At 37.5% G+C, this 12887-nt stretch overlaps 1 protein-coding gene across 4 annotated transcripts in view; it reads left to right on the forward strand.

Moving 5' to 3' along the window:
- ccdc124.L (coiled-coil domain containing 124 L homeolog) overlaps positions 1 to 12627 on the forward strand; it is a 28818-nt gene extending 16191 nt beyond the window's left edge. For 3 of the 4 annotated variants that reach the window (XM_018247765.2, XM_018247757.2, XM_041581344.1), the window contains exons 3-5: positions 6820 to 6991; positions 7074 to 7194; positions 11715 to 12627. In XM_018247765.2, coding sequence (XP_018103254.1) covers positions 6820 to 6991; positions 7074 to 7194; positions 11715 to 11916 — 495 coding nt within the window. In that variant the 3' untranslated portion in view covers positions 11917 to 12627. The remainder of the gene's footprint in view (positions 1 to 6819; positions 6992 to 7073; positions 7195 to 11714) is intronic. The other variant, NM_001094055.1, reaches the window with a different exon arrangement.
- Positions 12628 to 12887: the final 260 nt, after the last annotated feature.

Here is a 12887-nt window from a genome sequence, read left to right on the forward strand (position 1 = left end):
ACGTTTCTTTGAGTACATACTAGAGCCTGGTGCTGTTTCTGCTTTGTTCCGTTTGATTTTAAATAGTACAAAATACCTGTTTGTGGTCTAGAAACTCGGCTTTTGAAATTAGTCTGTGTTAAAGGAATTCAAATACTATTAACATCTTGAATCCCTATTGGTGAATAGATACTTTAAAGGGGTTGTTCACCTTTGAGATAACTTTTAGTATGATGTAGAGGGTGATATTCTGAGACAATTTGCAATTGGTTTTCATTTTTTATTTGTGGTTTTTGAGTTATTTAGCTTTTTATTCAGCAGCTCTCCAGTTTGCAATGTCAGCAACCTGGTTCCTAGGGTCCAAATAACCCTAGCAACCATGCATTGATTTGAATAAGAGACAGAATAGGAGAGGCCTGAATAGAAAGATGAGTAATAAAAATTACTAATCACAATAAATGTGTAGCCTTACAGACCATTTGTTTTTTAGATGGAGTCAGCGACGCCCATTTGAAAGCTGCAAAGAGTCATTGGGGAAAAAGGCAAATAATTATAAAACTATAAAAAATAAATAATGAAGACCAATTGAAAAATTGCTTCGAATTGGCTATTCTATAACATACTAAAAGTTAACGTAAAGGTGAACCACCCCTTTAAGGATCTGGGATGTCCAATTTTTTAAACTATATTAAACCACACCAAAAGACATTAAGGACCTAGACTTAACTAAACATACATATTTCTTGTTAAAGAAAAAAAAACATATTTATTAATCAATTCAACCTTTAGCCTGCATAAATAAATAAAAAAAAAATGTTTTTTTTCTTTAACAATAAATATGTATGTTTAGTTAAGTCTTAACATCTGGGGGCTTAAGTTCTTAATGTGTTTTGGTGTTAATGTTAACAGGAATTAAAACTGCAATCAAAAATTTTGTGTGACCTTGGCAGAAGAAGAAATGTTCTTTTGTATAGTCAATCTATGTACCCCACGCTACTCCTTGTTTCACACACTCTTTGTAAGGCTGCAGTTCCATTCTGACTCGTCACATAATTATGGGCACCATCAGTGAGATTCATTCCGTGATATTTTTGGACTACCATGACTGGGATCTTGTGCTTTTTATCCATGTACTCTTGGATTCTGATGCCATTCATTGTTCTGCTAAAGTTGGACCTCTTGCAAAATAAAGGTTGTTGACTACGGTGTCATCTTTCTCACACATCAGAGATGGGAACAATGTGCCAAATAAATAAATATAACAGGAGATCATGCTGCAAACCTTTAGGGGGGGTTGATATTCTAGTTGATTCTCTGGGACAGTCACTGGAGAGTCTCTTATAGAAAGGTTAATGTTAGAATTTAAATTTTAAAGCGTATGATCCAAACAAATGTCTTTACTTATATTTAATGTTTAGTTAATATTTAAAAATTGAACTTTTTTAAAATAGATATAGCCACTTTTTTTTTTTTTTTTTTTTACAGGGAGACAATGAAATACAGTGGAACCCCGCTTTTACGTACCTGGATATGATATTGTTTCTTTATGTTCCGGTGCAGGAAAACCATAAAAGCTGGGTTCTACTGCATATTTCATTTAAATGGTTCTAGCTGTCTGTGTACATGGTTGTATTTTCTGTAGGGGCATCTGATGGCCATGCCTAGAGTGATCGATTCAGTGGGCAAACCAAGGGTGCTTATACAGGGAACACTTTTTTTTTTTTTTAAATGCTGGATTTTGCAACAACTGTCCAGGGTGATAGCAGGGGCTTTTAAAAAAAAAACATAAGCTGATTTATGCATGCTCATACACTGTATTGTGCACACTCTAGTTAGGTTAGAAGAGAGTGGATAGGGGGTCATTCCTACAGTGGTGCTGGGTATTAATCCGGCACTGTCTGTATAAAAGTGCCATGACTGAATCCGAGCCTAAATCAGTGAAACCTAGTGAGATAATATCATATGCTTTTATTTATTTTCTTAGTGCCGTCACTAAAATCATTGCGCTGCAGGATTCTATGAGAGCAAAAAGTTTCAAACCACTGACCATTTTTTTGAGGTGAGCTAGAATTAGTGCCTAGAGAGCGGACAGGGCCATGTCTACCAGCAAATGGGTAAACGGTAAAGTGGCTATAACTCTTTTTTTTTTAAATTAAAATAAATGGTAGGTTTTCATTTTTTCATTGCCATATGTATTTTGATGCTAATATTCATTAAAAAGGGGTACTTGGCATACCTGAAAAGTACAAATCTTGCTTTTGTTTTGATTCATGTTCACAAAATAGCCTCAAAGTGTGGTATCCCTTTTCTCTGTCTATATGGCCATTAATGACATCAGCTAAATATGTAAGGCAATACCTTTTAAATGGAACGGTGTGTTTGCTTTTTTTCTTACATTTGCATTCAAATATGAAGTCAAACATATATATTCCACTTCCATAAATGTGGCCTGGAATGATTGCCAGTACACCATCTGCCAAGGATCCGCACCTTTCTACATAATCGTAAATGGGAACACTAATCCGAAAGGATTTCACCTCTGCGGTCTTTTTATGAAAGGTTGCTGATGTTAGAAAGACTGGGTCCCTGTTAAATTATACATAATAGTGCTATTACTCTCTGCAGTTCGCTTTGGCACAAATGTACCGTTTTGATCTTTTTGAACTGTGCCAGTCAGTAGATGTGTTTTTATATAGTTTTGTATCCGTTTTTGTTTTTTAATGCAAAATCTTCTCCATGTTCATAATTTATCTTCATTTCTCAGATTTAACTATAAAACTACATCTACAGCAACAACTCTTTAAAGGAGAAGGAAAGGTTAAAACTAAGTAAGCCTTATCAGAAAGGTCCATCTAAATATACCAGTAAACCCCCAAAGTGGTGCTGCTCTGAGTCACCTGTCAAAAGAAACACTGCATTTCTTTCCTTCTATTGTGTACACATGGGCTTCTGTATCAGACTTCCTGTTTTCAGCTTAAACCTCATTGCCCTGGGCAAGAGCATGCTCAGTTTGCTCTTCATCCCCACCTCCCTCCCTTCTCTACTGTAATCTGAGCCCAGAGCAGGCAGAGACTTAGGCAGGAAGTGATGTCACACCATGTTAATACTGCAGCTCCTATCCTAAACAAACAGAGAGCTTCTAGAGCTGTTTACTCATGTATGGTAAAACATTCTACAGAATAAATATAGCATTCTAGCTTGCACTATTGCAGCTAATCTATTGGCAATAAAATGCCTCCATAGCTTTCCTTCTCCTTTAAGGGAGTAACCAAGGCACTTACCCCAATATTTAATTAAAGGCTCTAAGTTTGCACAGGTCAGTTAACCATAGCAACCAATAAGATGTTTCCTTTTAAGCAGGTGACCGGTAAAGTCTACCTGCTGATTGGCTGCTATGGCTTACTTCTGGGCAAACTTAGTGCATTTTATTACATAACACCCTATATCATAGACATGCAAACTTTGGCAGTATAAGGGCATCAAAATAGAGAGGGAAAAGGGTTTGCACCAAAGAATAAAATTAATGCAAAAAAAAAAAATAATAAGAAGCAGGAAGGTGCAGGACCATTAGTATCAGAGGGAGGTCAGCTGGTTGATGAGGGCAAAAAAAACATATATTATATATAGACATTAGGTTTTACAATTTTGTGGTGAGCACAACTTCCCATTTTTGTTGTAGTTTATACAGGAGCAGTGACCAGCTCCATGTTGTAGCTCCCATCCTTCCCAGCTATAGTCAGGTGATCCCACTGGTGTTAATAAAAGGACAACCAAGTTTGGGAGCTTTACTTACTCACAAACTCCCAAAGAATCTGACTGAAGGATAGATTACAAAGAGTGGTGATAAATGTTACATTTTCTGATTGGACCAGTATTGTTAGTGGAGTCCTGCATTGGTCTGTCCTTGGCCCTTTGCTTTTTAAATAATGTAAATGTCACACACTAAACGGTAGTGTATTGGGGCCAGGCTCTGTTGAGAAGAATCTGGGGATTTGTGAGGATAACAAGCGGTGTAACTCTAGGCAGTGTCACTTAAGCAAATAAAAACAACATTTTGCCTCTTTATAGGTCGCTAGTAACGCCTCATCTTGCAGTATGCAGTGCAGTTTTGGACTCCTCTGTTAAAAAAAAGATATTAATGAGCTGAAGAAAGTGCAGAGATGCATGGCAGGTAAAAGAGATGGAAGATTTAAACTATGAGGGAAGACAAAGCTGGGGTTGTTTTGTATGAAGAAAAGACTTTACAATACCTGGTAGTGCAGCGGGGACGCCCATCTCCATTCACATGGCCGCCCACAATCCTTTTATGCATGCTCAGTCTTTTATGCAATCTGGTGCAGTGCAATGATTTTGCAGCACTATGGCGTAATAGTACAAGATGCAAAATTCAAATACTTAAATCACCATTACCTATTTTCAGTTACCCAGCGCTGGTCTATCTAGTAATGTTCCTGTGTATTTGACCTTAGCATGACCTTGAACACTGCTGATTCGCTGCCTGAACTGACCATTTTGCCTGCCTTTTGACTAAAATGTTTTTAAGGGTGACTGGATGACTAGAACACTCATAATATCCAAGGCTATTGTTAGGTTAGTTTATATAGGTATCATTATATATAGCTTATATATTTGTGTGTATATATAGATCTGTGTTAGTGTGTATATCTTGATAGTCTTTGGTGTTTTTACAACCCAAACAAACTCCTTAACTATGTCTACATGGTAATAATTTTGATTATGATTTTCTCTTTACTGTACATGTATTTAGAATCATTCTGCTGTGTTTAGGTAGAACCAACATTTTATTTGATCGTTTTAAGCCTCTTTGGCGTGGGAAAACAGAAGGAAATACTATTTGGTCTTTTGGCGTTTAAAAAAGAAAAACCTCAAATGGACAATTTCTGTTATGCGTCCACCATGTTGCATGATTTATACACGCCAATCTATAGTTATTGATGCCAGATGTCGTGTACATGGGCCCATATTTTTTTTTATTGCTTGGTGCAAAACTTGCTATTAGCCAGGATGGCTGATATCAAGGATTTCAGAAATGGATAAGTTTGGATCCTGTAGATTTAGCTGGCTCAAATGCTGTAGTGGGCAAATCCAAACGGTCTTTGCCCATTCAGTTTCTCTAGATATTTATTTCAACAGAGTGTTCTCTTTTGGAAGAATGTCGCTGCATGGGAGGCAGAACGTTGCTCCACCATGCCCTTCCCCCTTTAATTTAAGGAATTTAAAGAAAGGTGATTTATTCCTGGATGGGCTTTGGCTTCTATCACTTGACACTGTGTTTAAATGGCATTTCAAATGACAATGTCCCTATTTCAACTTTATAGCTGCAATTTTTGTAAAAGATTCTTAGGGGTCTATTTATCATGCTGTGTAAAAAGTGGAGTGAAACATTACCGGTGATGCTGCTCATAGCAACAAATCAGATCTTTGCTTTTGTGTTCTATCTGTTGAAATCTAATTGCTGATTGGTTGCTCTGGGCAACATCACAGGTAAAGCTTCACTCCACTTTTTGCACAGCATTATAAAATAGGCCCCTTAATGTATTCTTACATTGTGCTGGATTCCTGCTACCTGGATCAAACCTGAATGTCAAAAATGGCTGCAGCAGTGATTAAACAATGCTGTGAGAAAAAACTGCGACCTGTACTTATATTACTTTAAAAGAAGAGACTGCATCATTTGTTGAAATTGTTATTTTGCTCATTTGTTGTATAAACACTGCTATGGGACAAACTTTGTGTGTCCATTGTGTGTTTGCTGAAAACATTGCTAAAACTGTATACAGAATATATCTTAACCAGTGTGATAGGAACATAATTTACATTTCTTTTATAATTTGATTTGTTTGGTAGCATAAGTATTAACAAATGGGTTTGTGAATTATTTCCTTGTTTATATGCAAATAGATGAAGTGTATTATAAGCACAGGCTGAGTTGCATCACCCTGTAGCTGTTGTCACTAGTATAATTGTATGTTTTATACATCTAGGACCGTTGTATATCTCTAATCACATTAATAACTCGCTGCTAGTCAAGCTAGCTGGTAGGCTACATGTGTTCCTTAAATATTTATATAAATATCCAAAAAGGCTGTGGACTTGCCATTTTCTGTAAATAAAAATATTAGAGGTTGTTCACCTTTGATTTAATCTTTACTATGATGGAGCGAGTGATATTCTGAGACAATTTGCAATTGGCTTTCATTTTTTATTATTTGTGGGTTTTGAGTTAATTAGCTTTTTATTCAGCAGCTCTCCAGATTGCAGTTTCAGCAATCTGGTTGCAAGGATCCAAATTACTATAGTAACCATGCAATGATTTGAATAAGAGCATTTATATTTATATAAGAAGCATGCAAAGTCAATTTTATGGTAGAAAAAGGTTCAATTTCTGGTGTCAGTATCTCTTTAAATCTAAAAATAAGCTGAATTTACAGCGTGTAAGACTCAATGGTAAAATGTCAGGTTTTCCTAGACATAATCTAATGGATGGGTATAGAGATCTACTGTACTGGGAGTGAGAAGGAAGTCCTGTCATTAAAATTACTGAGCACGTCGGTATCCTTGAACACAGGGGAGTCAGACCTCTAGACATTCAATCCAGAATCAATCTCAGACAAAACTAGTTTTATGGCCTCTAAAAGCCCATGTGCTTATTTTAAAAAAACTGTATGCTTAATCAAACTCATCTATACATTTTCTGTTGCAAAGATTTTTGCTTGCATGAACCAATCCTGTACCCTATTATGTTTGTGTCGCCACACCTTTTTAAAGGAGAAAAGCAGCGTCTGAATCTTCTTATATTTCCTTTTCTTTATATGTTAGGAAGACAAGGAAAAAAAACGCCTAGAGCAGTTAGAAAGGAAGAAGGAGAGCCAGCGATTGCTAGATGAGGAGGATTCCAAGATGAAGGCAAAGCCAACCAAACCTGCAGCACCCTCCAAGGTGACACGGGCGGAGATTGAGGAGACGCTATGCAAAGAGGAAGAGCACAAAGGTGAGCCTGGTGTGATGCTGCTATTGAGCTGATAACTGTGTTCCTTTGAAAGAAGAGAAATAAACTCATTTATACTTTTAAGCCACCACTGAGAAACCCAAGACTCACCTGGAAATGCCTCTAGAGGAGAACGTGAACCGCAGAGTCCTGGAAGAAGGTGAGGTGGAGGCCCGAACCGTAGAAGATGCCATTGCCGCTTTGAGGTTGGTTATTGTTAAACACTGCAAGACTTCTTTTTAAATTCATCTATATTCTGTGTGTAATTGTAAAATATATGTTCTTTTTCCAATGACCTAAAAGGCTATCTTCTCAAGACATTAATTTCTCCCACCTTTAGATGTCCCTGTTCCTCCCAGTCTCTACACTTAGCTTAAATGCACTAGATCATAGCAGTAATGTTTTTTCCTTTACTCATTATTTTTATACAGTTTACAGTCAAACATGGTGCATGAAATATATTTAACACAATGTGTGTGTGTGTTTTCACCCTTTATCTTAAAATTAAATCCCACATTTAAGTCAAGGTATCAGCTTTGCAACTAAAAGAAGTACAACCAGTACCAGTTATGATTGCTAGTTTCTATTGTATGAAAAAATATCTGTAGGGCTTGAGGTGGCCAACCCTACATATCCCGCAGGGTAAACGTCCCAACTTATTTTAAAATCTTCTAGTTCCCGCATTCTTCCTCTAGGTTGAGAATGTACAAAACCAACCGAAAAAACTTTATTGCCAACAGTAAGGATCAAATTAAAGTTTGTGTGCTGCCTGGTAATTCCATGGCATGTTGATGGGGCATATTCTGGGCAATAAAGAAAAGCGCAGCAGAAAAAATTACCAAAGTCTAACCACTTTCCTTGTACACTTCTTGTTGTGTCCTCGTTGTGTCCCCAGATTTATTAATGTAAAGTATGAAGACATGTCAAAATATTGTCCATGCACTTTTTAAGGAAACTATTTTTCAAATAGTGCAAGGACTTTCTCATTCTATGTCACAGATTAAGCTTTGATTTTTTGTTTAGACATTGTTCTCTTGTTCAGATAAAACCCATTACTCAGAAATCTCAGAATTTACTGGAAGGCCATTTTAAGCGAATAATTAAAATTAAATCAAGATTTAATGCTTTCCTTTTTCTCTGTAATAATAAAACCGTACCTTGTACTTGATGGTAACTAATCCATCATGCATGAATCCATATTGGTGGCATGTATAAATGTATTATGTATAAATGATTTGTAGTAGGCTTAAGGCAGTGCTGTCCAACTTCTGTGGTACCGAGGGCCAATATTTTACTGGCCTATGTGTTGGAGGGCCGATAATAGAAGTCAGTGTTGGCCACTCCCCCTTTTAAACCACACCCACTGTAAACCACACCCATGTTACCACAAGAACCTTTAAGATCATATCCACATTAACGGTGGTAGCACACCAAAAAACCAAATCAATGAAGTCATTGAAGTCATTAGTCTGAATTTGAGGTTTAAACAATGCAGGGGCTAGTTAATCTCTGTAGCGATACCTTTTAAATCTTACATATGGTAAGCAGACACAGCATGTGGGGGGCCACAGAAGGGGCCAGTTGGACAGCCCTGGCTTAAGTTATTGAGATCCAAATTACGGAAATTTCTCCAGAAAACCCCAGGTTCCAAGCATTCTGGAAAATATATACTATACAGATATGGCGCCTATTATCCAGAATGCTTGAATTCTTGGGTTTTCCAGAAAAGGGGTATTTCTGTAATTTGGAACTTTCTGGATAATGGGTTTCTAGGTATATAGGATCCCATGCCTGTACCAGTATTTCAAATGAACTCTCAGATGACCCAAACAAGAAACTCTCCTATATATTAATGCTCATTTTAACACTTTCAGAGACATTGTCAGCACAATCGGATTATATGGGTTTTGATGTAGGCCTCTGGAAGCGCAATCAGCATGTATAATTCAGTATGTAGAAGCAACTGGAATACAAAAGGTCATAAAGAGTTTACAGGAATAAAGTTAGGTGGATAATTCAAAAAACACTGGCATACCCACAGAATATAGTTAGTAACTGCTGTAATCTGTGGGCCTAGAAACATTTTTCACCCCAGTGATTAAGTTAAAGGCTATGATATATGCACATTTACATCAGTTTATAAAGGTGGTGGCAGACGGGGAGATTAGTCGCCCCATCGACGCATCCTCTCTACAGAGGGCGACTAATTTCCCCTTCCTGCCTGCAAGAATGCGAATTGCCAGCGGGATGGCATACATATCGCTTAGTATTTCGAAGTCGCCCGAAGTTTCCTCGTGAGGCAACTTTGGCGACTTTTGAAATGTATGCCTTCCCACCGGTGATTTGCATTCTTGCTGGCATTTGGGGAGATTAGTCACCCGCAGTAAAGAAGGTTTGTCAATGGGCGACTAATCTCCCTGTCTACCACCACCCTTAATGTGTCAGGGCTGCCGCCCATCTTTACTGGATTTATGTGCCCCCTGCCATTCTTTATAAAACAGGCTGTATACAAACTGATTTTTTTTTTTAAAAAAGCAACTCTATAAAACACGATAAAATAACCATATAATGAAAATGCACTGTGGGGAAGCAAAGAAAATCTTTGCATATCAAGCATCAAATTATTCAGTAGACCCCTGGCATTCATATTTAAGATGCTTTGTGCTGGTAAGTTACGAAATGTGGTGTATATAATGGGGTAAAAGATAAGCTTTGTGATGATTTTCGGTGGTCTCTATGCCAGATACTTTGGTACACCTATGCACAATGGGCATCAAACTGTTTGGAGGACCCCTGGCAATCATATTTAGGGTGCTTTTTTTCGGTACGTATTGATACATGCTGGAAAGTTGAAGCTTTGAGACAATTTTCAGATATTTCATATCTTGGGAAAGCCTTGTAGTTTGGAGCAGAAAGGCATGGGTACCCATTTTAGATTCAGTAGAATGTGTAGTTTCCAAAACTATATGGTTTTGGGGGGTAAACATATATTTGTGTTTTTACCCCACAAAAAATGCAGTCAATGCGTTGATTTTTCTTTAGCTGAAATGACCCACAGGATTTTTTGTACGCGCTAACTTCATTTTGGGGCCTCTTAATGCCAGATACTTTGGTAAACCTATGCATAATAGGCATCAAACAGTTTGAAGGAGCCCTGGCAATCATATTTAGGGTGCTTTTTCTTGGTACGTAATGATACATGGGCGATTTGATGCTGGAAAGTGGAAGCTCTGAGGCAATCTTCAAGTATTTCACCAAAACCGACAATTTTGGGAAAGCCTGGCGACTCAGTAGTTTGGAGCAGAAAGGCATAGGGAACCCATTTTAGATAAGGTACAATGTGTACTTTACAAAAATATATGGTTTTGTGGGTAAATGTGTTGATTTTTCAGTAGCTGAAGTAAAGTCTTGGACAATTTGGATGCAATAACTTCATATTGGTGTCTCTAAATGCCAGATACTTTGGTAATCCTATGCATAATGGGCATCAAACTGTTCAGTGGACCCCTGGCATTCATATTCAGGGTGCTTTTTCTTGGTAACTAATACAATGTGGGATATGTGGAGCAGCAAAATAAAACCTTTGAAGTGGTTTTTCAAATTTTTAATACATTTTTATAAAAAAAAACGTTATGTTAAGAAAAGCTTTGATGTTTGGTAGTTAGAAATAGAGTTACTCATTTTGGAATCAGCCGTATGTGTACATTTCAAAAATATATGGTTTTCTGTGGAACACCTACTATTTTAGGATTTTTTTGGCCTTGGAAACTAAAGTATGCCGATTTCTGCCTTAGTGCTTTTAAAATTCGGTAATATACTGCCGGGAGTTTTTACTGTACTAAAACTATAAATATTTGGTATTGGCCTGTTGAGAGACACGAGGCTTTTCAAATCAGTTAGATTTTCACGCGTAAAATGAAGCATTTTTCTGGTATAAATTCATATATTATGAAAAATAGGAATTTTTCATTTTTTTTTGTATTTAGTGCTATAAATCTTTTTGCAGAGGTGGAAATACATGAAAACTCAGATTTAGAAAGCTCTAGTTCTCCCGAAAAAAAACAATGTATAGTTTTCCTAGGTAAACTAAAGGTTTTCCCCTAAATGCCCCTAAAGAGAGCACAAAATGTTTCAAAAACGTCTGGCACTTTGAGCAAATGAAATGCGAAATTCTTCTGGCACTTAAAGGGTTAAAGGAGTGTTAACTTTTAGTATGTTATAGAATGGTCAATTCTAAGCAACTTTTTATTCGTCGTCTTTGTCAATTTTTTTATAGTTTTTTAATTATTTTCCTTTTTCTTCTGACTCTTTCCAGCTTTCAAATGGGGGGTCACTTTTACTTATTTTACTTATATTACTGTTCAGACACTCCCCTAATTTTATTTCAGAGTCTTCGTCAAATCAATGCATGGTTGCTAAGGTCATTTAGGCCCTAGCAACCAGATTGCTGAAATTGCAAACTGGAGAGATGCTAAAAGTTAACTTGAAGGTGACCAACCCTTTAATCATTGATCTCATTGTCCAACTGAGAGGACTGTTACTTTTAGAACTTTTTAACATTTCATTATTTTAGGATCCACAGTTTAGGACACAGTGATGGCTGAGGTGTATATTTTGGTACATTTATACCCAATTGCACAACCGTTGACATTTGAAAGGTACAAAGTGTGTTATTGTGATGGTATTTGTGGTTGGTTGTCTCATCCCATAATTCGTGTTTCCACAGCGTTGGCAAAGAGCTTGACCGCCATCCTGAACGCAGGATGAAAGCCGCCTTTGCAGCTTTTGAGGAAATAAATATGCCCTTGCTCAAACAAGAGAACCCCAATATGCGGCTGTCCCAGCTGAAGCATCTCTTAAAGAAGGAATGGATGAAGTCTCCAGAGAACCCAATGAACCAGCAGCACGCCATGTACAATTCTCACTAACAGATTCTTCCCCCCCCCAACTCATCCACTCGTTAATTTGCAGAACTCCCGGCAAGGGGAAACTAGCTGAACTCACCCCTCTAAGAGGGTAGGAATTTGTGAAAAAAATTAAGTCAAAGCAGAAAGACTCTATTCAGTATTATGGGATCCCATAATGCATTGTGGAGTACGTAACCAATGTTAATCAGTGTGTGCCAAATGGCTGGCCAAGGAAAATAACTCCAACTGGACTGAAATGACTTAACAGAATGCTTTTTGGAGGAGGAAGCGGAGTAGTAGCCAGAGAAATTAATCCTTTTCTTACTAGTTCCCTCTAGCGTTAAAGGATGTAAAAGGTCATTAAAAGTTTTGTTACACTGTCCCTCAAATGAATTGGCGGTTGTGATGTTATTTAATAGGAATGCCGGTGTGACTTATGTAAACAAATACATTTTACGAGTGGATGCCATTTAATTAATCCTGTTGCTATGTGTTGGGCTGTTTACAGAAGGGATAAAGAGCTGCCTTTTTCTGGAATATGTGCTGCAGTAGGACATACAGTACAGAAGAAAACTGCAGTGCACAAATAAAGTCCTTGCGACTCCTCTGTATCATGAAACATTGACATATTTATTTCATTGTTTTAAGACCTATTCCATATTTAAAGGGGACGTTAAGGAGGTAATCATGATATTACTATTTCATATGCAGGAATAAATAAATCTCATTCAATATATACCTACATTTCTTTCAAACTGTTCATGATTTTAATTCATGTCTGTCTGCACTACAGGGCTGCCTCCACTACCTTTCATGTTCCTTAGCTGTAGCCCCAGATAGTCTTACTTTTAGGGTTTAAGCACACAGGCAGATTCGGGAGATTTAGTCGCCAGGCGACTAATCGCCTCTTCTGCGGGGCAACAATTTCCCCGAAATGCCTTCCGCCTGCTATAATGACAAAACGCCAGCACCAATTCACTTGCGGTGCTTCG

The sequence above is a fragment of the Xenopus laevis genome, chromosome 1L (assembly GCF_017654675.1).
Source record: "Xenopus laevis strain J_2021 chromosome 1L, Xenopus_laevis_v10.1, whole genome shotgun sequence".
NCBI lineage: Eukaryota > Metazoa > Chordata > Amphibia > Anura > Pipidae > Xenopus > Xenopus laevis.